Source organism: Amblyraja radiata, chromosome 14 (assembly GCF_010909765.2).
Source record: "Amblyraja radiata isolate CabotCenter1 chromosome 14, sAmbRad1.1.pri, whole genome shotgun sequence".
In the NCBI taxonomy this organism is placed as follows: Eukaryota; Metazoa; Chordata; class Chondrichthyes; order Rajiformes; family Rajidae; genus Amblyraja; species Amblyraja radiata.
In genome coordinates this window covers 28,553,354-28,580,335 of record NC_045969.1, presented here as the reverse complement: position 1 = coordinate 28,580,335, position 26,982 = coordinate 28,553,354, and the positions used below count along the sequence as shown (strand labels likewise).

The 26,982-nt window shown below is 43.7% G+C and overlaps 1 protein-coding gene across 5 annotated transcripts in view; it reads left to right on the top strand.

The window, feature by feature from the left end:
* The window catches only part of lrch1 (leucine rich repeats and calponin homology domain containing 1), a 179,518-nt gene that overhangs the window by 46,116 nt on the left and 106,420 nt on the right, over positions 1–26,982 (top strand). For all 5 annotated transcript variants that reach the window (XR_004414008.1, XR_004414009.1, XR_004414007.1 and 2 more), the window contains exons 2-3: positions 20,159–20,303; positions 26,812–26,938. Coding sequence is in view for 2 of the 5 variants with exons in the window: in XM_033032917.1 (XP_032888808.1) it covers positions 20,159–20,303; positions 26,812–26,938 (272 nt within the window). In the remaining 3 variants the exon portion in view is untranslated. The remainder of the gene's footprint in view (positions 1–20,158; positions 20,304–26,811; positions 26,939–26,982) is intronic.

The window sequence follows — 26,982 nt, the reverse complement described above, 5'->3', positions numbered from 1 at the left end:
GTTGCGGAGGGAGCGGTCTTTGCGAAAGGCAGACATAGGGGGAGATGGGAAGATGTGGCGAGTGGTGGGGTCACGTTGGAGGTGGCGGAAATGGCGGAGGATTATTTGTTGTATTTGCCGGCTGGTGGGGTGAAAGGTGAGGACTAGGGGGACTATGCCCTTGTTGCGAGTGCGGGGATGGGGAGAGAGAACAGTGTTGCGGGGTATGGATGAGACCCTGGTGCGAGCCTCATCTATGGTGGCGGAGGGGAATCCCCGTTCCCTGAAGAACGAGGACATTTACATATTAGTTATTGTTATTTTATCTCTTGTTATTGATCTCTAATATAGGCAATTTTCACCATTGTTATTAAGCTCAAGCATGAAAAACAGCTTTCAGTTCTGCGCCAAAACATGTTGAACACCCCAGCGACCATGTGGCTCGAAGGGCCGAATGGCCTACTCCTGCACCTATTGTCTACAACGTCTATCAGATTTTCAATTGCCTCAAAAATTGGCTCTTATATTTGATGGATCCATCTTTTGTTTTGTCATTTGTCTAATACAATCTTCTGTTGCATTGCACCAACATCCTTTTTTTCATTCAATCCCACCTGCATCCCATGTTTTAATTGACTTCCTTACTCTTCTTTCCCTACCATCTCTGTAAACCTTATAATTTCATTTATCTCTTACCTTTATTCTAGTCTAAGGAAAGATCGCTGAACTGAAATATGAACTGAGTTTCTCTTTCTAAGGATTGGTTGAATTTTCTTTTATTTGTTTGTGGAGATGGTTCCAAATTATACATTTTACTAGTTTGAACATAGTTCTTTGGACATATTCAAGTAATTTATTTTCATTTGTATTTTCTTTTTTTTGTTTACTATATCTCAGGTTTACACAAACGTGTGTGTTTTTTCCATTAAAAAAAATTGAGCATTGTACTTGCAAAGATTGCATTTACAGAGGGTTGAGTGACAAAACTCCAAGATTGCTTTCGATATAACTTTTAATTTTGACCTAGTTCATGAAATACTTCTGTCGTCTTTTTGTTCCATTCCATTGAGCATAATATTTTTCACATGGAGCACAGCAGTTAATATAGTACGTTGTACATTCATTAAAAAGGGGCTGTTTGAATTGACTGCAGGGATTTTTTGAAGATCAGAATATAAGTGGCCCTATCATCTATTAGAGGGCAAAGTGGAAACAGTAGATGGCTATATTCTGCTAAAGAGCAATTTTGAAAGTAATCTTTTGGGAGGAATCTAACTGAGACACAGTAATGATCAATCTTATGGAACAACTTGAAGCTTTTGCAGATAATTGAATTTGTAGACATTTTCAATGATCGTACAGAATCTCCACATCAGGACCCCCACTCCCACATTCCTTAATATCCAGAAATGTTTAAATCTCTGTTTAGAATTATTGATCCTGCACAGTGATCTGGGACTGAGAATTACAAATATTTACTACCTTTGCAGGGAAGAAATAATTTTAATCGTGGTCTTAAATATCGCAACTTATTCTGAGACTCCAACTCATAGTTGCAGACTCCACAGCCAAGGGAAACATTGGCATCTCTGCATCCAAGCTGAAGAGTCCTGTGTGAAAATTGTATGTTTAATTGACAGGTACACAAAAATGCTGGCGAAACTCAGCGGGTGCAGCAGCATCTATGGAGCGAAGGAGCTATCGCCCTCGCTCCATAGATGCTGCTGCACCCGCTGAGTTTCTCCAGCATTTTTGTGTACCTTCGATTTTCCAGTATCTGCAGTTCCTTCTTAAACACATGTTTAATTGACATCTCATTATTCCAAATCTGAGCGAATACTGGCTAAAAATAATTCTAAGGACAGATAATTTGCTTTACATGGTTTGTGGTTTACTGTGTTAAAATTGCAAGTAATTTCTCTGAGGATTTTCAATTAAATTTATAGTGGGAATAGGCTAAATATCTGAAGTTGATGAGTTGAGTTATTTGGTCAAAAGATGCCTACTCAGATTCAATGTTACATGTTTAGGATTACGAGGGAGTAGATGTGGAAACATTATCAATAATGTTGATAGATTAAATTCTAGAGTTGGTTATTTATGAAATTAGGAAGCTTGAGATAAAAAGGGAAAATATATAGGTAATAAATATTAAGCAACCAGTTCTATAAATGTGTGGCTTATAAATAACGTTCAGCGTCCATCATCCAGCAAATTTCTGTTTTGATGCCATGTGGCGGCAACAAGAGCAGGTTTGAACAAGTGTCTAGCTACTACTGATGTTATTTACTGTTTCAAGATTTGCTGCTTTGGTGTTCATCTGTTGGCCATTTCATCTTCTAGTTCCTGTACCTATTGAAATCTGATTGAGTGTCGGATGAACGTACCTTTAACAGCAGTTCGTGTGCACAACTTGGATGTCATTTTCTCTTGATAGTCTAAGCCACATTGATACAGTGATGTGGATTTAGTTTAGTTCTATCTAATTTTTGCATTAAAAAAAAAAAATCAGACTCTCATTTCTGACAGATTTTGCACATTTGAATTCTTCCTTATCTTGCTATTTGTCACTTGAATTATTAAAAATCATCTTGCATTGGATCCATTTTGAGGTTTGAACATCAAATTAGAATTCTTCCTGCTACATGCCTCTGAAATGAGTGCAGCCTACATGATTGTGTGTAAAGACCTTTTTCCTTTGTGTGTAGAACTAATACTTTTACATTTTACCAAAAGATGCATCAAAATACAACATGGATCAATTAAAGAAAAAATATTCTAAAATTGATTGGCCATGAGCCTGCAGATAATTGCATTATTAACTGGGGCAGCTTAGCTGCTGCCGGCAGGGGAGAAGGACTACCATGTCATTAGAAGCTGGGATTTATGCATAGATATCACGATAACAGTTGAAAGAAGTGTTGCCTTGTTACATTTCGCACAACATTAATGCGAAGCAGCAGTGGAGGACATCGATACATTACCTAGCCAGGCCGATCCCTGCAACTTCAACCCAGTGCTGCTGCCTGGACAATGGGCATTTATGGCCAAGTTAAGACTTCATATGTTTAACAACGTTTAACTTGAAGGATATAACATGTCACATGGCGACATTTGTGGCACAGCTTCAGTGTGATCTACTATTCTTACACTGTTCTACTTAAATATGCTTGTGCTGATGTATAGTAAGATTTTTACTGAACAGTGTACAAAAAATGAATTTTACTGCAGCTAGGTACATGTGACAATCAAGTATTATTGAACCATTGGTGGGGAAATTAAGATAAATGAGATGGATAGAAAGATTGACCTACTTTCTCAAAATATCGGCCATTAATTCAATTAAATGTTGTAACTTGGAGATATGGGTAGTTCTACCATGGTTGCTATATTTTGTCCATCTTTGTTTTGTTTGTGATGGCAGTAATGTGAGTTGCCATGGGTGACGGTACTCCCATGTTGTTGAATCGAACGTTCCACGATTTTGACCTAGGGGCAATAAATGGAATAACAATCATAAAATATCAAAGTCAAGAAAGAATGTGACTTAAAGATAGATCCTTTCATTTCCACAGTGGTACTGGACTAGCAACATAGCTGATTATTGGGATCATTGGAGGGAACATAGCATAGTTTTTATAGTTACAAGGAGTCTATCTAAATCAAATTCTCCGTTAAATGTACCTCTAATTTCAGCGACCAGCATCCAGCAAATTTCTGCTTTGATGGCATGTAACGTTGACAAGAGCAGTTTTAATAAATATCTAGCTATAACTGAGCACTTAAATTATATCAAGGCTTGTTCCTTTGGTGTTCATCCACTGGTCATTTCATCTTCTAGTTTCCTTACCTATTGAAACCTAGCTGTAGGATGAATGAACTATCAACAGCAGCTCTGGAAACATCACATGTGAGTGATAGAATGCCACATATTAGTGAAAACAATGGATGAAAGTTTGGTTAAGGAACCAGAAACTGAAGTGAAAGATTATCTATTGGACTGAAGGAACATGCACAGTGGAAATCAGCCGGTGATGGTGGAATGATCTTGGCAGTTCCACTTTCACGACCTAATTCACGACATTTTTTACTCGTGGACATTTTTCATCATGCTAGAAAAACCACCTGACCTACTTAATGCCACGCGTACCTACAACCAGCATCACGACCTACTTACGACCTCGTGACGACCATGCTGCGAGTATGAGTCAAGGGCAAACTCGGCAGAAGTCGTGAATTAGGTCATGAAAGTGGGGCAGGCCCTTTACCATGCTCTTTCCATGTCCCTTGCCTTCCTTGTGGTTTAAATCTGTCATTCTATGCCTTGGATGTAGCCAATAACTATCCAATATCCAACTACATGTTGCTCTTTAGTTTAGTTTAGAGATACAGCGTTGAAACAGGCCCTTCAGCCCACCGGGTCCGCACCACCCAGCGATCCCCGCACATTAACACTATCCTACACCAACTAGGGACAATATTTACATTTTACCAAGCCAATTAACCTACAAACCTGTATGTCTTTGGAGTGTGGGAGGAAACCAAAGATCTCAGAGAAAACCCATGCAGGTCACAGGGAGAGTGTACAAACTCCATACAGACAGCACACGTAGTTGGGATCGAACCCAGGTCTCCGGCGCTGCATTCGCTGTAAGGCAACAACTCGACCGCTGCGCCATGTTGCTCTCTGGAGTGGCAAAATCCAACGGTTCACCGCCCTCTGGGAAAAGGACTTGCTCAACTTTGTCTTAAATAGGCAGGCCCTTATTCTGAGATTATCCTTCCTAGTTCTCGGGTATCTCCATACCAGGGGAAACATGCTCTCACCATCCACCCTGTCAGTTCCCTTCAGAATCTTATAGGCTTTGTTAAGGTCACCTCTCATTCATATAACCAATGTGTTTCTCCAGCTGGCTCATCTTTTTTTCATATGTTAATGCCTTCATACTAGGAATCAACCCACTGAATATTGTTTGCACTGCCTTTTTTACATACAGATATATTAAAACTATGTAATTCTCCAGGTGCATTTTATCCAGCACCCTTGAGGTTTGCATCAAACCTTCCATTCTTTTACAATCTGTACTTGCAACAAAGGTTAACATTATATTACATTCTGAATACAATTTGAGTCTGCATCAAAAACGTCACCTATCCATTTTCTCCAAAGATGCTGCCTGATCTGCTGAATTGCACCAACATTTTGTGTCTATCTTCAACATTTGATTAGCCTTGCATATTATTTGTTTTACCTACAAATTAATTTGATGGACACTTTGTACAAAAACATTTTGTATTTGCACTACATTTCAGGGATACTTTCTTTAGCACATCCACCACCTTGTCGCCCACTCATGTACAGGCACAAATAGTCTGGAGAAAATGTGGTAGTTCTCTTGTGAAAAGAGGTTGCTTAAAGATCTGATAGAGATAATTAAAATAACAAATAGATAAAGTAAAAACACAAAGTACTAAAATAACAGTGCATCAGGCAGCATCTCTGGAAGACATGGATAGCTGGTATTTTGGGTCATGACCCTTCTTCCGACTGATTGTAGTAGAGGGAACAAAGTTGGAAATGAGGTGGGGCAGGGAAACGCCTGGCAACGCTGATGGACACAGATTAGGGGGGTTTGGTTGGCAGATGGGTGGACAAAAGCTAGAGATGAAAAGGAAACAAAGGGTTGTCCAATAAAGAGAAGAGGAGTGAAATGTAAAGCCAGAGTTAGGAATATTGGTGGAAGATGAAAGGCGGAGGTGAATGGTGGGCACGGGATAGTGGTACCAGGGAAAGAGAGGAGGAAGAAATGGTTGGGAATGGGCTTTCAATGTTCATACCATTGGGTTGTAAGCTATCCAAGTGGAATGTGAGTGCAGTTCCTCCAGTTTGTGTGTTGCCTCACCCTGGCAATGGAGGAGGGTTGGAACAGAAAGGATAGAAACAGTGAACGGGAAAGGGAGTTCCAGCGGAGACGGCATTCCGGCTTTCGGCAGCGGCCCGAATCGGAGCTGAGGCGGCGGACGACATCACTTCGGAGGTCCGCTGGGTTGGAGGGCGGCATCTTCGGCCTGGATCGCCTCAGCGCAGAGGGAGAACAAGGAGGGAAGAGACAGAGACTAAGACTTTTGCCTCCATCACAGTGAGGAGGTGCTTGGTGAACTCACTGTCGTGGATGTTAATTTGTGTTTATTGTATGTTTTGTTATTTATTATTATTGTGTATAACTGCAGGCATGGAGAGGGGTGGGGAGATGGAGAGGGGGAGGAGAGAGGGGTGGGGGAAAGAGGGATGGGGGAGAGAGGCGGGAGGAGGGAGAGATAGGGGGGGAGGGAGGGGAGGAGTGTGGAGGGAGGGGGAAGGGAGGGGTGGGAGAGGGAGAGGGGTGGGGTAAGTGGGAGAGAAGTGGAAGAGGGGAGGGAGGGGTAGGGGGAGAGGTGGAAGAGGGATAGAGGAGCTGGGGGAAGGGGGCGGAGGGAGAGAGGGAAGGGGGGTGGGGGAAAGAGGGATGGGGGTGGAAGGAGGAGGGGGAGGAGAGGGAGATGGAGAAGGGGAGGAGAGAGGGATGGGGGAGGGGGAGAGAGGTGTGGGGGAGGGGGGAGATGGGGTACCACCATGAGGTACCACCTCCAGTTTAAATTCCATTTGGAATATTTTGGAGGACCAAGAAACCAAGAACCAAGAACCTGCAGGCCTTGGTGCACCAAGTACAAATGTTCAATGAAACGGTCACCTAGTCTATGCTTGGTCTTGCCGATGTAAAGGAGGCCACATCTTGAGCACCGAGTACAGTAGACGAGGTTAGAGTACGTGCATGTGAACCTTTGTCTCACCTGGAAGGACTGCTGGGCTCCCTGGATGGATCTGAGGGAGATGTGAAAGGAAAATACCTGGGGAGGGTATGGTTTGGGTGGGAAAGGATGAGTGAACCAAGTAGTTGCGGCGGGAATGGTCTTTGCGGAATGCGGAAAGAGGTGGCGATGCGATGTTGACCCGCTTAGTTACTCCAGCATTGATTTTTTTTTTTGGTAAATTGCTATCTGCAGATAAAACAAATAGTCGAAAAGATGCTGTCTGGGCTACATTATTCATTATTCATTACATTATTCAACCTCTCCCTGGACAAGTCCGTGGTCCCTGCCTGCTTCAAAAAATCCATCATTGTACCGGTACCAAAAAATGCCTCCCCAGCCTGTCTGAATGACTACCGTCCGGTGGCCCTTACCTCGGTAGTCATGAAATGCTTTGAGAGGCTGGTGAAGAAACACATCTGCGCCTTCCTCCCTCGGAACATAGACCCGTTGCAGTTCGCATACCGTTCGAACAGATCCACGGACGATGCGGTCTCGCAGGTCTTGCACACCGCTCTCTCCCATCTGGACAGCCAGAAGGGGGGCTACGTGAGGATGCTGTTCATAGACTACAGTTCAGCCTTCAACACGATAGTCCCCGCCAGACTGGCCGGGAAGCTAATGGAATTGGGGCTCAACACCTCCCTGTGTGCCTGGGTCCTGGACTTTCTCACCGCCAGGCCCCAGGTAGTCAAGATGGGAGGAAATACATCGAAGTCCCTCACCTTGAGCACAGGATCGCCCCAGGGTTGCGTCCTCAGCCCCCTATTGTACTCCCTGTACACACATGACTGTGTGGCTAGGTTCAGCTCCAACTCAATAATTAAGTTTGCTGATGACACTGTGGTGGTGGGCCTGATCTCAGACAACGACGAGAAGGCCTACCGGGAGGAGGTGGCTGATCTAGCACTCTGGTGCCAGGATAACAGCCTCCTCTTGAACATCAAAAAAACGAAGGAGCTGATCATGGACTTTAGGAGGGCACATCATCCGAGGACGTACACTCCATTGAGGATAAATGGGGATCCTGTGGATAGGGTGAACTGTTTTAAATATCTGGGAGTCCACATCTCCGAGGATATGACATGGGCATCACACGCCTCAGCACTCGTGAGTAAGGCAAGGCAGCGCCTTTACCACCTCAGGCAATTGAGGAAATTCAGAGTGTCTCCGAGGATCCTCCAGTGCTTCTACGCAGTGGCGGTGGAAAGCATCTTGTCCGGGAACATTACCATCTGGTTTGGAAATTGCTCTGCCAAGGACAAGAAGGCTCTGCAGAGAGTAGTGCGTTCGGCCGAACGCACTATGGGAACTTCACTCACCCCCCCTGCAGGAACTATACATCAGGAGGTGCAACTCCAGAGCCAACAATATCATGAGAGACCGCTTCCACCCCTGCAACGGACTGTTCCAGCTGCTACGGTCAGGCAAACGCCTCCGTTGCCATGCGGTGAGAACGGAGAGGTTGAGAAGGAGTTTCTTCCCAGAGGCCATTCGGACTGTAAACGCCTTTCTCACCAGGGACTAACTCTACTGAACGTTTTTCCTTCCATTATTTATTATGTAAAAGAATATGTGTGTTATGATTGTGTTTATAGTTTGTTTGGTTGTTTGGTCTTTTTGCACAAAAGTCTGCGAGCATTGCCACTTTCATTTCACTGCACATCTCGTATGTGTATGTGACAAATAAACTTGACTTGACTTGACGTGACCAACTAGAGGCTAATCATAAGACACACACCCAGGTCTGATCACCCTGCGATGGGCCTGCCTCGACTGAGGGTGTCTTGTGATAAAAGGCCGAAACACCCAGTGACGGTGAGGTACACAACTGAAGATGTGTCTGATTGGTAGCAAAATCACCTAGTGGTCATCCCCAAGAATACCAAATGTCAATTGTAGTGAAAAACCTTAGGGATTGTAACATCTAGTCCTACTAATCAATCTGAATACAGCACAATGTGGAAACATGCACCTCAGGCGACAAAGTCTTTTCTGACCATCAAACAACATTTGCATTAATCCTTCCTTGGATGCACCAGGAAACTGGAGCATCCAAGGAAGCCCACACACGCGGGAAAAACACCACACACACAGTTCCCGAGGTTAGGTTGAACCTGGATCACAGGGGCTGTGAGGCAACAGCTCTATAAACTGTACCTTTGTGCAGCCCAGAATAGGAGAAACCACAGTGCCCTCCATAATGTTTGGGACAAAGACCCATCATTTATTTATTTGCCTCTGTACTCCACAATTTGAGATTTGTAATAGAAAAAATCACGTGATTAAACTGTACATTGTCAGATTTTATTCGAGTATAAAGAGTTTGTTTTATAAAGAGTATTTTTTATACATTTTATACATTTTGGTTTCACCATGTAGAAATTGCAGCTGTGTTTTTACATAGCCCCCCCATTTCAGGGCACCATAATGTTTGGGACACACCATTGTCATGTAAATGAAAGTAGTCATGTTTAATATTTTGTTCCATATCCTTTGCATGCAATGACTGCTTGAAGTCTGCGATTCATGGACTTCACCAGTTGCTGGGTGTCTTCTCTGGCGATGCTCTGCCAGGTCTGTACCCTCCCCCTTCCCACTCAGTTAAAGCGGACACATCGACAATAATGGATCGCATTCCTCCCCCACCCCCTGCCGTGGTCCGTCATAGCGATGGTTTACTGTATTTTCCACTAACTTGTGAATGCTTCCATGACAGGTAACTGCACCATTTCATGATATTCCAGGTGGAATAGTTGTGTGAACTTTGTTCAATTCATTAAGAGATGTAGCTACAAAGGATTATATGCCCTATATTTGTATTCCACTACTCTGCCAAAGGTTCTTCTTCTTGCGAACAGTTGATGAGCTTTATTGCAGAACTGATACCTTGTGAGACAATTTTGCCGCGCCTCTCGGCTTACAGTATCTTACACAAACGTACTCATTTTATTTTCCTGATATTTTCTGAACTTGAATATTCTTACTGCCTCCTACCTCAGTACATAGTGCAGCATGGAATTACTTTATCAGCTGCTGCCAACAGGAATCAACGCAAAGATTTCTTCTCCACCCGCTTCCTGAATCCTAATCACAATCCCAGTAAAACTATATTAGCCAAGTATGTTTTGCAACATATGAGGAATTTCATTTGCGAAGTTAGTCGTACAAATAAAAAGCAACAGATCACACAAAACACATTTTAACATAAACATCCACCACAGAGACTCCACATTCCTCACTGTGATAGAAGGCGAAATAAAGTTCAATCTCTTCCTTTAGCTCTCCCGTGGTCGGGGTCCTTGAGCCCTCCGTTGACAGGACGATCTTGACTTCCATAGCCGGCATCATTTTGGGCCCTCCGCGTTGGCCGATCGGACCCCACGAGGGGGCTGGTCGAGCCTCTGTGTTTGTCGGAGCTCCCGACTAGCCTCTCCCGAGACTGTGAGCTCTTGATGGTAAGGCCGTGGTTGGAGCGATCCCAGGCAATAAGTCTGTGCCCCACGGTGTGGCCCAAGGTCAGTCAGAGGAGGCCTCCAACTCCATCGATGGTAGGCCGCAAAGTGACCGGAGACGCGGCCCGCAAACATCGCGTCTCTGGCAGGGTAAGAAACTGAAAAAACAAAGTTTCCCCCAACCCCCCCCCCCCCCCCCCCCCACCAACTTCGACATAAAACAAACCGGAGAACATTTACACAAACTTATAAAACGCATTAAAAATTTAAAAAAGACAAAAAAACAAATGGACTATTGGCGGGGCTGCCAATCGTTCGGCGCCCCTGGTGGTCAATATATCAGCCAATACATCAAGATTACTTTCATCTAAATACTGTGTCAGTCAGAAGTACATCCAATACACTCACATGATTGTGGCCCTGTTGAGTCAATGGATTAGTTACATTTTTAGTCATAGTCATGCAACACAGAAGAAGAGCCTTTGGCTCATCAACCACCCATTTACACTCATTCTAGCAATGTTACAAAATTTTGAGATTTTAAAAATCAAGTCTGTAATTTATCCCATCAGATAAAGCATAAAAATAAGTTTAATTTGACACCTAATTCACTTTCATATCTCAAGTATTTAAAAAGTTATGGCCATTTTCATACTCGGAAATTAGCATCTTGTTCCCTATTGATTTTCTATGGACATAACAAAAAAGTTGTGATCGTGAACAGTCAAAAGCCCATAACTTTCTTAAAAATTAAGAGAACTGAATGAAATTTTCAGTTATCATAGATTGAAGCATTCTGAAACAAATATAAAATAATCTTACTTGGATGACCTGAAATTAAAGCATATAATTAGTTAGTTACCTAATTGTAGCTAATTTCAGACTTCAATTACTAGATCTAAACATCTATCCATTTCTTAATAAATTATTAACATTTTTAAATAGCCTAAATGTCCAAATAATATTCACAAATAATTCACAATAAAACATGATTTTTAAATCTCATTTACATTAATTTATAGACCAAATGGAAGGAATTTAGTGTTCAATTGCTGTAAATAAATGCCCATTTAAATCAGCTTTCCAGTGGGTCCCTGTGGAACGCGCTGGTTTAGAACGTTCACATTGCGGTAGATTTGTGCCTCAAATGCCGAGAAAAATACTGCGCGATATAATGGGCCCAAATTGAGCTACTCGCAATATTAAATTTTGTATAAAGGGATCTTTAGAAGCCCTTTTTAATGTAAAAATATACAACCTAACTTCTGCTATTTGCTTTATGAGACTCTGCGGTTGCTGGCGGTCGCGGGTTTAGAGATTGATTTTTAAACTACTATAACTATTATACGAGGCCTTTAAACCTAATAATAGCTTTTGCGACGGGGTCTTCCAGCGATTTTTCGTTAATAATTAACTAGGCTGAACATCTTCGATTTGAACAGCTTAGAGAAAATCGCGTTTTAAACCCGCCCCCTCTAAACGGCGCCAAAATCGCGCACACGGGCTGCGGCAGATTTTCAAAGACGCTTCAGGTAGGCTTTGCAACATACCTACTCATTCCAATGTATTAATTCTCCCTGTATCCCTGTCAATATTCTACACCCTCCTTCACAGGCTGGGGAGCCACAGAGCGCCCAACCCCACATGAAGGGTGATTTTTAATGGCCAATTATTGTACCAGTTACATTTGTGGGATGCAGTTGGAAACCGAATTACCCAGAAGAAACAAATGCAAGCACCACATAGATAGCATTGGAGTTAGGTAGCTTCAATTGTAAGGCAGTACGATCTTGGATTCTGGTTCTGATTTGGGAAGTATTTACTTGTCTATGAGCAGCGGGTTCTGCATTTATAATTGAGACACAGGAGTCTGTAAATACAGGAATGTGAAACAAAACTTAAAATGTTTCTAAACTCATGACGTCAAGTAGCATCTTTGGAGGCAAAGGGATGGTCAACATTTTACCTGAGACCCTGGGTCAAGACAGAGTGTGCAGGGGAGATAAACAGCATAGGGAGGAGGGTGGTGGGCAGATGGAGCCACGTGGGGGAGAGGAGAATGGGAAGGGTGAATCAAAGGAGAAGAAACCCAGTTAGGTAGGTACATGGGCGATGGACGCATGGAACTAGTGAGGGACGATGATGGCAGAAAGGTTGGTGTTGGAACAGGAAGTGGAGTTGGAATGATATGCAACTCTCAGGTCAAGATGGCCGTCGCAGAGAGTGTGGAAGTACTCTGCCAAATGTGTTTGAAGGAACTGCAGATGCTGGTTTAAACCGAAGATAGAAAGAATATGCTGGAGTAATTCAGTGGGACAGGCAGCATCTCTGGAGAGAAAGAATGGGTGATGTTTCAGGTCGAGACCCTTTTCAGACTCTGACTGACTCCAGAGTTTCAGGTCTTGACAGCTGAAGGCATGGCCATCTGTGGTGAAGAGATTAAAATTGGGAACTAAGGAGGACAGAATTGGAAACACTTGGAGAAATCCTTTGAAGGTTTTAGGGTTTGAAGAAATTAAAGCTTTGGAGGGAATAAGAAGAGCTTTTCTAATCAGCAAGCATGTGTAGTGATTTGGACCAAATTAGGATGGGTATACGAGTGTTGAATAGTTTCCAATTTATGTTATTCATTGATAACTACTTTCTGCATTTAATGTTATAACTGTATAATATAAACTAATGATTGGGCCTGAAACCTCAAAGTCTTCTGTGTGAAGCTTTGTCATAAACATTTTGGAAATTAGATTATACAGTCTCATTATCCACCATTCGGGTTTGTTCCAAAAATTCTAATCACTGATGTATGACAATGCCACATTCAATTCTTGGCTATCTGATAAACCTGAACTTGGGCGAATGCTCATTTTGGCCATACAACATTTTTGCAGGGACACAAGGAACTGCAAATGCTGGAATTTTTAACAAAACACAAAGTGCTGGAGTGACTCAGCGGGTCAGGCAGATTTGTGGAGGGAATGAACAGATGATTTTTCATGTCAGGATCCTTTCCCAGCCTTGGAAGGGTTTTGTATCCGGGAAATGAAATGGCATGACTTTTAAACAATGCAGTCACTTCTTTCTCCGGTGCCATAATTATAGATAGTTATCAGTAATGTGTATGTGTACCTTTCCATACTATTCCACTATTTTTATATTGAACTGTCAGTTTGCATTGTGATGAGGGTTCAGATTTTAGAGTGGTGCCGTAAGGTTTTGTTTAACAACGCTTTGGCAGATTAGCACTTAAGAGGTTGTGCCTTTCTTAGGAGATTTCCTGATGCTTTTAAATCATTGATGTAGAACTCCTTTCTAATCCGTCTGATCCCTTTAACCTACTGAAAAGGTAAACTCAAAAATTTGCTCGATGTAGCATGGAGCAACTGAGATTATACTAAAATATTCATTTTACAAGCTCAAACAGTCATTTGCAGTATTCAGTTCAGAAAGGATTCCATCTCAGCTATGCAAGTATGCGTGTACACTTAGTTTTCAGTGTGTGGGCGTAATAAAGCAGTGAAATAACATTTTGGGAGCAGGCTATCCTGTGAAAGCAACTAGTTTTCATGAGCAAATTATGGATGCAGAAGACCCGGTGGGCTGCAGCCTGTAAGGGGAAGCCACCGAACCGGCCCCTGCTCATCCCACAAACACCAGAGAGAAGGGTGCCGGCGACGATGGATGCGAGGAGCAAGGCTGGTAGGTCTGGTCTTCTGTGCCCTCAAGGTCGGCTGCTGGAGGCACTCCCGGAACACAAAGGTGGACGGGTGAAGAAAGGGACATTGGTTCGCTGGTTGATTCAGACGTCTAGTAAAGCTGACGGCTCGTCTGGATCGGGCAGGTCTTATAAAACCTAGAGCGCAGACTGGACTTTGAAAAACATGGCGCCTCTTGCATGCGGCCTCATTGGACTATTTCTGTACACTTTGCAAATCAAGGATTGTGCTTAGATATTTTTTACTTTACTGAACTGTATGCAAGAAACAAATTTCACTGTGTTTGCACGTGACAATAAAGCACCATTGAAACTAATTAAGATTGGAAGATTGTATGCTGCACGTGAGGATGCTAAAGAGGATAAGAGCCCATGGTATTAGAGGGAAGATATTCGCAGGGATAGAAGCTTGGCTGAATGGCAGAAGGCAAAGAGTGGGAATAAAGGGGGCTTTCTCTGGTTGGCTGTCATTGACTAGTGGTGTTCCACAGGGGTCAGTGCTGGTGCCGCTACTCTTTATGTTGTATATCAATGATTTGAAGGTCAAGTTTGCGGATGATATGAAGATAGGTGAAGGGGCAGGTAGTGTAGATAAAGCAGGGACTCTGCAGAAAGATTTAGACAAGTTGAGAGAGTAGGCAAAGAAGTGGAAGATGGAATACAGTGTGGAGTCATGCATTTTGGTAATAGGAATAAAGGCGTAGACTATTTTCTAAATGGGGAGAGCATTCAGAAATTGGAAGTGCTAAGTTGACTTGGGTGTGCTGATGCAGGATTCCCAAAAGTTAATATGCAAGTTGAATCAGTATTAAAGAAGGATGTAATGCTGAGGCTTTAAAAGGCACTGGTCAGACTGCATTTTGAGGATTGTGAGTAGTTTTGTGCCTCATATGTGAGGAGGGATATGCTGGCATTGGAGAGGGTCCAGAGGAGGTTTTCGCAAATGATCCCAGGAACGATTGGGTTAACATATGATGAGCGCTTGATGGCACTGGGTCTGTTCTCACTGGAGTTCAGAAGGAAGAGGGGGAACCTCATTGAAACTTGCGGATTAGTGAAAGGCCTGGATAGAGTGGATATGGAGACGTTGTTTCCATTAGTGAGAGAGTCTAGGACCAGAGGGTATAGCCTCAGAATAAAAAGGACGTACCTTTAGTAAGATGAGGAGAAATTTATTTAGTCAGATATATATATATATATATACTAGACCAAGTGCAGACCCGTTGGGTCTGTTCCCCCAACGTGCGGTTGGGGGGGGGGGGGGGGGGAGGCATGCAGCGTCACACACACTAACTATCCCCCCTCCCCCCCCCGCACTCACGCTAATTACCCCCCTTGACATTATATTAATATTATTAATTTGCTCCTTTTACCCCATAACCACCCTATCTACTGATGCATAGCCCCCAACTTGCAGTCACATCTAGAGAGAGGAGGGGGCGGGGGGATTTTGTAAAAACATTAATATCTCTGTCATATTTCATCAACGGGAAAAATCCTCGGCACACATGCGGCGGAGGGGGGCTCTGAGCCAGGTGGCCAAAAATGGCGGCCGTAGGTGGCGGCATTCTCTCGGAAATCGCAGCACAGAAGGCCAAAAGCGGTCAAGAACAGAGATTTAGTAATATATATATAAGAACTATGGTATATAGACACACTGAACTTTTATCTCCTTTTCAGTATTATGTTTAAATATTTTGTTGTGCTGCAGCAAGCAAGAATTTCAGTGTCCTATCTGGGACACATGACAATAAAACTCTCTTGACTCTTGACTTGGACTTAAGCAAAAAACGGTTCTTGAGGGGAAAAAAGAGCTACCTTAAATTTAGTTGCATCTGGTTGGGTAACTATGGTAGGGTGAAGACTATTCCATGCTTTAATTGTGCGGGGGAACTCCATAGAAGATATATAATATTATATGTATATACATATATATATATATATATTAAACAGATAAAGTGCAATAGGCTGTTATTGTTCAGAGTTCGGAGTTTGGTGGTGGACCCTCCCAACACCTCCAGTTTAAATTCCATTTGGAATATTATTGGAGGATCAGGAAACCAAGAAGCAAGAGTTACTCCAGCTCCAGGGAGTGATTCTGCGTTAGTTTTCAGCTGTCGATGCGAGGCGGCGACCGGACAGCAATGGCGGCCAGATCTCCCACAATGCAAAGGGAGGGAGAAAGTGCCCGGCGCCGACCAGTTGCCGTGGCAGGGCACATGTGCAGGACGGCCGATGATGTGCTGGTCGTGGTTGTGCGCATGTGCACGCTGTGGCAGTGCGCATGTGCAAGCGGGTGTGCAATATCCAACTCCATTTGTTGCTTCTTAGAAAGTGAAGTGGGTTGAAATGCTGCAAGAAAAGTGAGCAGCACTAGAGTGAACATTGCCATCAGAGCCTCCCCAATGAGATCCTGGGCCAGGGCTGTCACTATTGATCAAAAATGTAACTGGATTAGTCATAAGAAGATAGAAACATAAGAAAGGAACAAGAATAATACATTAGGTACACAAAATTGCTGGGGAAACTCAGCGGGTGCAGCTAAGGATAATACATTGTTCTTTTGCATAAAGAAGGCAAAGCCCATCATCACCCCTCCTTTGCCCTTACAGGGAGGGAGGGAGGGCGGAGGGGAAAAAATTACCGAAAGGCCTGTTTCCGCGCTGTATCTGCAAACTAAACTAGGGTGTGAACGGGGGATCGCTGGTCGGCACGGTGGGCCGATCAGTGGGCTGAAGGGCCTGTTTCGGTGCTGTATCTCTAAAGTCTCATGTTTTACACACCTCTGCTAGGATATTTTTACCGTGTACCCTATTTCTGCTCTCATAATTTTGCACGCATCAATTTGATCTCTCTTCAGCCCTCAGGGAAAACAAGTACTGCCTTTCCAGTCTGTCCTCATAACTGAAACACTTATCCCTGGCAACTGGTGGATTCCCTGATGAATCTCCTCTGTACCCTCTCCAGGGCAGTCACATCTTTCTGTAGTGTGGTGACCAGAATGCATACAATACTCCAGCTGTCCTTACCTTTCACCCTTTAGAGAAAGAACAGAATAGCTCTGAACTCTTACTATTTCACTTTTAGCTCACTCCCACTTGCTGCAGGTAGCCTTACCTAGTAAAGTAACTGTTTCAGAACACCACCTCATAATCTGCTTTGGCAGCCTACAGCCCAATATGAACACTGAATTCTCCAATTTTAAGTTTTGCCTCCCTACCCCACCTCTCTTTCCTCTTTCCTCCTAACCCTCCTGGCCCACCTCGACCCAGCATGCACACATTTCTCTGACTACTACCACCCCACTCACTCTGCTCCTTTCCCCTCCTCCAGTGTTCATCTCCACCCCTCTCATCTCCGACTTCATTTCCCATTATATCTCCTTTCCTCATCCACCCATATCCCTCTCTACAGTGTTATATTCCACTCTTCTTTCCTTGCCCGACACCCTTTTATCTCCTTTCCATCTCTAGCTTTTGCTAGTTATTGCACCCATCTACCAATCAAACCCCCTCGCCTGCATCCACCCTATGTCAAGCCTTTATGTCTGGCTTTGTCAACTTGCCAAGCTTTTTTCCAGCTTCCCCTCCTCCAGTCAGCCAGATGAAGGGTACTGCCCTGAAATGTCGTGTTTATGTTTTTATCTCCATATATAAGAAATTTGTTTCCAGGTTTCTAGGGTTTTTCTTGCTGTTTCTACCTTCTATATTCTGGAGACTTACTGCATTCAGTGTCTCTTGTGTCTTCATTGTTAAAGCTTTAGGATTTCAACCACTCGAGTGAAACACTGTCATTCTTAGACAACGGCAATTGATTTACATCATGTGTGTATTGCTGGAATGGCCGGCTTTTATTGCTCATGTATGTGCTCTTGAGAAAGTGGAGGTAAGCTATCTTCCTACTCCACTGCAATGGTAAAGGCACTGCTCCGTAACAGTATAATGATTTAAACCCAGCAGTAAGTCAGGATATGTGACCTGGGAGGGGAACTTGCAGAGGCTGTCTCCTTCCTTTCAGCTGATGCACTAATATTAGGCACCACTGCTGAACATTTTAAAGTAAGTTAGATATTTTGGTTTAATGCGAAATAAAAACAGGATTCTAATTAAAATCCAATTTAATTTATGTTTTTTTGCACCCTTAATTGTAGGCAATTGATTGCCCCTAATAACTAGAGGGACTAACAAGGAAATTAACGTGAATTCTGTGAAGCTAGCTCTAATAGTTTAAAAAGATGACTTCACACTTTTCCAAGTCTCCCATACAATGCATGTGTACAGTTACTGTAAAAAATCCATCCACAATGCTTCCAGATTATTTCCCATTTATCAGACTGCAGGAAACTGGCTGCCTCACAGTATGCCGCATGTCCACTAACGATTCTGTTTAAATCAGGATGTGCCATGCCAGAGGCAAACTATTGTGTCAGTCTACTTTAAAGTTTTCATGAAAACAGGACTGTGTAGCTTTTTGATTATTATGGTGGCAGAATTTTAAATGTCAAAAATTGCAGTTAGTTTTGGAGGAATAATAGTATCTTGTAACAGTACCAAAAGCAAAATGATGTGAGAAACAGTATTAATGTATGGATGAGTTTTCATCAGCGAACTAGAGAATGTTAGCAACCAAACATGCTTTAGGTTGCAAGTAAGGGCTTATAGAGGAAGCAGGGAGAAGAAAACGAAGGTAATGTCTGTGATGAGGTGGAGACTAAGCGACAGAATGTCGCATGTGGTGGTAGGGGTGTGGTTGAGAGAAGATGGTGCTATGAGTTGGGGTTGATCTGTCTGGAGCATACGTAAGTAGGAGTTCAATGAAAACAGGAGAAATAAAACTGCTGTAACAGTTGTTGCTGGAACTGAAATAAGAGAATACTGGAAATCAGCATGTTAGGAAACATTTGTGGAGAGTAGTGATGCAGATATCACAGACTAATGACCTTCCATCACGACCAGCCAGTTCTGAAACAAGCTGTAAAGACCAAATGATCTGGACTGTTGTGTTTAAGAAGGAACTGCGGATGCTGGAAAATCGAAGGTACACAAAAATGCTGGAGAAACTCAGTGGGTGCAGCAGCATCTATGGAGTGAAGGAAATAGGCAACGTTTCGGGCCAAAACCCTTCTTCAGACCAAATGATCTGGACTGTTGAATAGAATCAGGAATTGGAAAATATGGAATTGGGTCCTTTGGCCCACCATCAAGTACCTATGTTTACTGCAAGTTGAAATTCTCCGGTCCAGCATTGTGTCATACAATTCTAGTGGTCCAGCACATTTGAATCTGTAATTCAGATCTATACTGAATAACTATTTCTTATCAAAACATGGGCAAGATCTAAAATTAACTAAGAGGCATTTTCATGTGAGCAGATATCACAGAGCTGGAGAATGTAATAGGAGTTTTTACAGGAACTAGGGAGATGGATAGATGTGAGGAACTGGTCACCTGAAATGGATGTTGATTACTAACCTATCCCTGAGATGGAAAGAAGATAGTCAAGAAAAGGAAAGCAAGAGTGAAAGATGGGCCAGGTGAAAGTGAGACTGGGATAGAAATTGGAAGCAAACGGGATGAAGGTTTTCAGGTCTGCATGAGACCAAGAGATTCACCTATATTTGGACAAGTTGAGGGAGGAAACTTTAGTAGAACTAAATCCCACAGAGACATGCAAAACTGGATGTGTAGGAAGTGAATAGAATTAACAGGAAGTTCATTGTGAGAAGGAGTTCAATCAGCCAAAAGAGGGTGTTGATGTCGAAGTCTGGTGTAGTTATAGAAGGATTAGACATCCGTAAATGAAAATAAGTTAACTAGATCTTGCAAAGTGGCAGAGGGTGTGAGCGGAGTTATGGGTGTAAGTTTGAAGAAACCAGTTACAGGAAGATAGAATAGTCAAGCTAATTATAAAGAAATTTTGTGTTACAAGAAATGATGGGCCTTCCAGGATAGCCCTATTTGTGGTTAGCAAGAATATGTAGGTTGTCCATGTTGAGGGACTATGAGGCTGAAGGTTGTTCAGATTAAATTAGATCAATGACTGTCTTGGAGGTGATAGAATGGTGTGCGCTGTTGGTGTATTGACGGACTCTGGATACATCATGGCAAAATAATAGACAACACTATAACTTTGTTCTAAATGGTGCATTTTGTTTCCTTGGCAGATCTGTCGAAGAACAGACTGAATGAAGTTCCGCTGGAAGTGTGCCACTTTATCTCCCTGGAGACATTGAACCTGTATCACAACTGCATCAAAGTCATTCCTGATACAGTCATCAATCTTCAGGCATTGACGAATTTAAACTTGAGGTGAGCCTAATGATCAGACTGTATTTGAACAATCTGTGGTGTGAGCACACATTCACATTCAGAATCACAATCATACAGTATTCCGCCTGTTGTACCTGTTAATCCCATTTACCCGCATAAAGTCTATACCTTGGGATTCAAGTATTTGTCCAGATGCTTCTTAAATGCCACGAGAATATCAGCCTCCACCACCACTTCAGACAGCACATTCCATATAGCAAACACTCCTTCCCCCACCGATTCCTTCTAAACCTCCTACCTCTTTCTTTGAACCTATGCCTTCTTATTTTATATAAATTAAATTGGAGATTATTAGGATGGATAGTAAAAATCCATCTCCCATGGTGAGAAAAAGGTTATTTCTATCTACACTACCTACTCCCATTGTAATATTCTATACCTTCAGCGTCCTGTGTCTGGGGGGAAAAAAAGACCAGTTTGATCAGTCTCTCTTTATAATCGTAATGCTTTCAATTCAGGCAACATCCTGGTGAATCTCCTTAACACCTTGTCATAGAGTTGTGCAACACAGAAGCAAACTCTTTGACCCAACCCCTCGATGCCAACCAAGATTACCGGAGCTAATCCCATTTACCTGCTTTCAGATAATATCCCTCTTTCCAACCCATGTAACTGAACGTCTTTTAAACATTGTAATCGTTCCTGCCTCTGAGTTCCTTTGGCAGTTCAATCCATATACCGACCGCCCTCTGTGAAAAGGTTACCTCGGATCCCATTTAAATCTTTTTCTCTTCCTAAACCTCTGCCATCTAGTTTTAGACACTCTTACCCTGGGGGACAGAACCATCCACCTTATCTATGCCCCTTGTGATTTTATAAAACAATGCCATTTCGGCCTTCCTAAGGTGTCGCAACTAGAACTGCGCATAGTTCTCCTGTTCTAACCAGTGTTTATAAACCTGCAACATACCATGACACAATACTGGTCATTCACTCTGTTGGAGCTGATGTAATCAATTTTTACTTAAAAATCAGTTCTTATTCCCATGGAGTTGATGAGGTCAAAAGGGGAATATGGTTGAGGTAGATACAATTATGAGGTATATATGCTATGGAATATATAAATTAAACTGCAGAAAATCTTTTCCCTCATGAGAGGTGAATAAATGAGGGACCATAGATTTAGGGCAAAGGGTAAACGATTTAGAGAGGATCTCGGGGGGGACTATTATCATCCAGTGAGTGGTGAGCATCTGGATTTGCCTGCCAGAGACGTGTTGATAGCAGAGTCGACTCTTAAGAAGTGTCAGGAAGAGCACTTGAATCACCAGTGCAGAGAATTTGAAGGCCAAATTCTGGAAGTTGGGATTAATATAGGTGGGTGCCTTTTGATTGGCTTGGGTGGGTGGCCAAATGGCTTGTTTCCTTGCTGCACCCACCTTTGATGAATTGCTATATATTCTTTTATTACTAGAACCATTCTGTACCAATCCCCTTTTACTCCCAATATTATTATCTTCAGTTAAGTTGATTGGAGAAAATTAGTTGATGACAGACCTGTTTCATTGTGATGAATATGGCTTTATAACCACAAAATGCCTTGTGTAAAAACTGAAAATAAAAAAAGTTATTGAGTTTCTGCAAATAAAATGTAAAATTCTCGTGGTTTCAGTTATGGAATTGTTCTAACCAGTTATCTTTCCAAATTGTTGGGTGAAATTGACGGTAATGCTGAGTGAATCATTGTGTCCCTAAAGTCACCTCTTGTGTGAATCAAGTACAGGTGCACAACCTTTTATCCGAACATCCAAATAACGAAAACCTCCGAATAGCGGCCATTTTTTCGGTCCTTGAAGAAAGGTCCTTGAAAACGTTCACCGAGGGCGGCCTGCAGAGGTGACAGCGGAACCTCCGGTCGGTCCTCGAAGAAAGGGGAACTAAATCCCCATTCATAAAAGAGAAGGTGAGGGTATATTGCGCGGGAGGGTTAATAATTGACAATCTGCTGCTGCCTGCCCGCTGAGTTAAAAAGTTCCCACGGTCACGATACACAGTGTATCGTGAGTCAGTTTCACCCCACCTACACCCCTCTGCTTCCCGGCCATGTGTGTGACCCCTTCCCTCCCCTCTCCAGCCCATTGCACCGGCGCGGGGGCTTTGCACTGTCTTTACGTCGGCGATGCTAGCAGGACCGTGCCAGTCACCGGAGACGTCAGGACCAATTGGACACCGACCCCCAGGCCCACTGCAAGCACGGAGATCCCAGAGACCCACAGCCAGCAGCAGCCCAGCCCCGTTCCAACTCCAGAGGAAAACTGCAAACTGGCCGGAGACGTCAGGACCACCAGAAGCCGTTCCCCGAGCTGCGCCCCCTCATCGGGACACCGACCCCCAGGCCCACTGCAAGCACGGAGATCCCAGAGACCCACAGCCAACAGCAGCCCAGCCCAGCCCCGCTCCAACTACAGAGGAACCTGGGTTGCGGATGACGGGGCGCAGCTCGGGGCGTCGTAGAGGCTTTTTCTTTCACAGGGAGCTTTCTGCTGTCCGGCAGAGAAGAAAGGCTCTACGACAAACCTGTCCCCCGCTCGACTCCACGGAGGAGCGTCCATCTGTGGGGGGGGGGGGGGGCAGCAACAAGGCGGTAGGACCGCTTACCCGGCGCCCCGCTATCCCGACAACGTGCCGAGCCCAGCCCGCTAGCGCCTGAGCAGCGGGCTGGATCTAAAGCCAAGGAAGAGGCGTCCGGCCAGTGGCTCGGTGAGCGGGTTCCTGTTGGTCCTGACGTCTCCGGCCACCTGCCATCCTCCGGGAACTGTGCCGCCCTTGCAGGAGAGTGGGGTTGTTTGCAGTTGCAGAGGAAGGGGGCAAGGGCGGTACAGTTCCCAGTATCAGCTCCTGTGCAGGGGGGTGGCCGGAGACGTCAGGACCAACGGGACACCGACCCTCAGGCCCACTGCAAGCACGGAGATCCCAGAGACCCACAGCCAGCAGCAACTCCGGCCCAGCCCCGCTCCAACTCCAGAGGAACACGTAGGGGCAGAAGCTGACGGTGTGCAAGGTACGTCTTGTTCTTGGGGTGGCAGATGAGGGGGCGCAGCTCGGGCTGTGGGCAAACTGCCACGTCGCCGTAGCGGCCCATCGGGGAGCGGATTCCTCTGGAGTTGGAGGGGGAGGGGGGTATTGTGCTGTTTGATCGCCCCCTGCTATCCCAGGGACAGGGAGACACAGCGGCTTTTTAGACTGGTGGGCAATCACTTCCAAAGTTCTGCCCACACAGTCAGTACACCTCTCCTACACTGCATTTCATTCTGCAAGAAAAAACTACATTGAAGGCTTAAACTCTTCGAGTAACTGCCGGGATCAAGGCGCAAACTCGCGACCTTGCGGATATGAGCCGAGCACTCTACCACTGAGCCAGCCATTAAAATCTACGCTAAAAAAATTCCATTCCGAAGACCGACAAATTCTGAATTACGAAAAGTGTCTGGTCCCAAGGCTTTCGGATAAAAGGTTGTGCACCTGTATGTGGAATTTCACGTAAAAGCATTCCCACTTGCAAGCTGGTCCATTCTGGAAATTCCAGTTATGTCAGCTGAATGGCCTATTTCTTGAGCAACAATACAGAGATTTCTCGGAAGGACTGGAACATTGCTAAAGCTCATTCAGGAAAACTTTGAGACGTGAGACTGCAGATGCTGGAATCTGGAGCAACAGATAATCTGCTGGGAGAACTCAGTTGGTTGAGCAGCATCTGTTGGGGGAGGGTGGGGAGAAAGGGATTGTCAACATTTTAAGTCACAACCCTTAATCAGGACTCCTTCAGCAGATTGTTTGTTGGTTCAGGAAAAGGTTTAATAGCTCAATAACCCCGTACAAAGGACCAAATATTTGTTACAATGTGACTGCTTGAATGGCTTCAACAACATCTTTGTAGCTAATGTTTTCTACTCCTTCCTGCTATGGTGTATTTAACTTGATAATTTGATGGCAAAAAACGGGGAGCATTCAGGCTTTAAATTTAATGGCCTAAATGCAATCCACAGGGAAGAGAGTAGATTATGGTGCACTAGCACTTAATGATGGCACAAGCTGTGAGTGCCCATGTTGAGTAGGCTCCCTGCTGCACGTGTACAATGACTGCCGGAGGTTTTATTAAAGCTATTTGTGAACCAGTTTGTTAACTAAGGGGCACAGGAACATTATGGCGAGGTTACTGGGCCAGTATCCAGGAGTCTGGAGGAGGCCTATTTCCACCAAAGACGAACGGTTGCAGAACATTCTCAAGGGGGAGGGCGAGCAGCCAGAAGTTGTGCAGATTGGCATAATAACATGGGTAGGAAAAGGGATGAGGTCCTGCAAAGTGAATATAAAGTGTTAGGCAGAAGATTAATAAGAAGGACCCTGAGGGTAGTTATCTCCCAATTATTCCCAATGTCACATGCTAGTGAAGGTAGGAATAGGAAAATAGGACAGATGAATGTGTGGCTCAAGGATTGGTGCAGGGAGCAGGGTTTCAGATTTTTACACCGTTGGGTCACTTCTGGGCCAGAGATGACTTGTACTGGAGGGACAGGTTGCATCTGATCTGGAGGGGGATCAATATGCTTCCAGGGAGGTTCACTCGTGCTGCTCAGGAGGATTTAAACTAGAGAGGTGAGGGGTGCGTCAGGGAAGTAGATCAAAAACAAGGAGGAGTGATGGGAAGGTAGAGGTTAGGATAGTAAGTCTCAAAGGAAGGACAGGCAGGGAAAGTTGAAGGTACGTGGTAACGCTGATGGGCTAAAGAGCATTTATTTTGATGCCAGAAGTATTGTGGAGAAAGCAGATGAACTTGAATGAATGAATGAATAAATAAGTTTTTTGGCCAAGTATTCACATACAAGGAATTTGCCTTGATTCTCCGCCCACAAGTGACAACGACATACAGTGACAGTTAGGAATGACACATAAAACATTAAACATTAATAATAAAACATTATTGATTAAACATGTGAATTAAATAAAATACCAGAGCAAAAGGAGGCTACAGATTTTTGGCTGTTGAGTAGAGCTACTACTCGTGGAAAAAGCTGTTTTTATGCCTGGCTGTGGCAGCTTTGACAGTCCGGAGTTGCCTTCCAGAGGGAAGTGATTCAAAGAGTTTGTGGCCAGGGTGAGAAGGGTCAGAGATGATCTTACCCGCTCGCTTCCTGGCCCTTGCAGTGTACAGTTCTTCAATGGAGGGAAGGTTGCAGCCAATAACCGTCCCAGCTGATAGGACGATTCGCTGCAGCCTCCGGATGTCATGATTGTTGGCTGCGCCAAACCAGACCACGATGGAGAAGGTGAGGACAGACGCTACGATGACCGTATAGAATTGGACCATCATTGCCTGTGGCAGATTGTGCTTCCTCAGCTGCTGCAGGAAGTCCATCCTCTGTTGTGCCATTTTGACTGTGGAATCGATGGTAGTCCCCCATTTAAGGTCCTTGGAGATGATGGTTCCCAGGAACTTAAAAGACTCCACAGATATGACTGTGGTGTTGTTGATGGTGAGTGGGGTGAGGAGAGGGGGAGCTCGCCTCAAGTCTACTATCAATTCCACTGTCATAAGAGCATTGAGCTCCAGGCCGCCAGCTGTGTCACTTAGAGCCTGGATCAGTGCTTGGGACTATGATGTTGTAGCCATTGCAGAAATGTGGATGCAAGAGGAACACGATTGGCAGCTCAATATTCCGGGGTTTCGATGTTTCAAACATGATCAAGAGGGCAGCATAAGAGGTAGAGGAGTTGTGATACCAATCGGGGAGATTGTCACTGAGGTACCCAGAGAGAAGATACTGGAGGATGCGTCCACTGAGGTGATTTGGGTAGAGCTTAAAAGTAAGAAAGGTGCATTGAGACATCCACAAAAATATAAGAACAGCTATTCTGCCACAAATCACAGTACAGTTTAATTGCATGTGATGGCTGCCAACTGTCTCTTTCCTTCTGTGCTATGTCCATGAGAATTAGTTGCAGGTTAGAACTGGATATGAGTTAAAACATTCATTTTTTTCAGTTGTATGAGAGTAAGGGGAAAGTGTGCTACAGATTCAAGTTACATGAGACATGTAAAAGTTCCATCCTGGGCAGTGAAATGGATTCCTCAAATAAAACTCTCAAATTGTTTCATCTTTAAATAGTTCTATATTTTGCATTGTGTTTATGCCTTTGGCTGCAACTTAAGACGGTTCTAAACTGACGTGAAATGATGGCCTACGAATAAAAGAGAAAAGGCAAGATATTTAACACGTGGATTTATTTTTGGAACTGGTTGTACAGTTTTAACAGAAGGCGATAGTTCCATTGAAAGCATATCTATTAAACGACTGAGGCTAAATTAAGATTTGTAATAAGATTGTTTGCAATAAGATTGTTTGCAATGTGATTATTTATTTGTTTATTTATTTATTAATAATTATTTATTAAGGTGGTTATTAAAACAATAATTGCATTTCAAGTAAAAGCTATTCTGAAATGTAGTCACTGTATTGATTCAAATGATATGCCCTATCTCTTCCAGTCGAAATCAACTTTCTACATTGCCATTGTGCATCTGTGCCCTTCCTCTTAAAGTGTTGGTAGTCAGTAACAATAAGCTGGTGTCGCTTCCAGAAGATATTGGACAGTTGAAGTGTTTAATGGAACTGGTATGTATTACTTTATTGTAAAGTGCATTTAATAAATTTAGTCC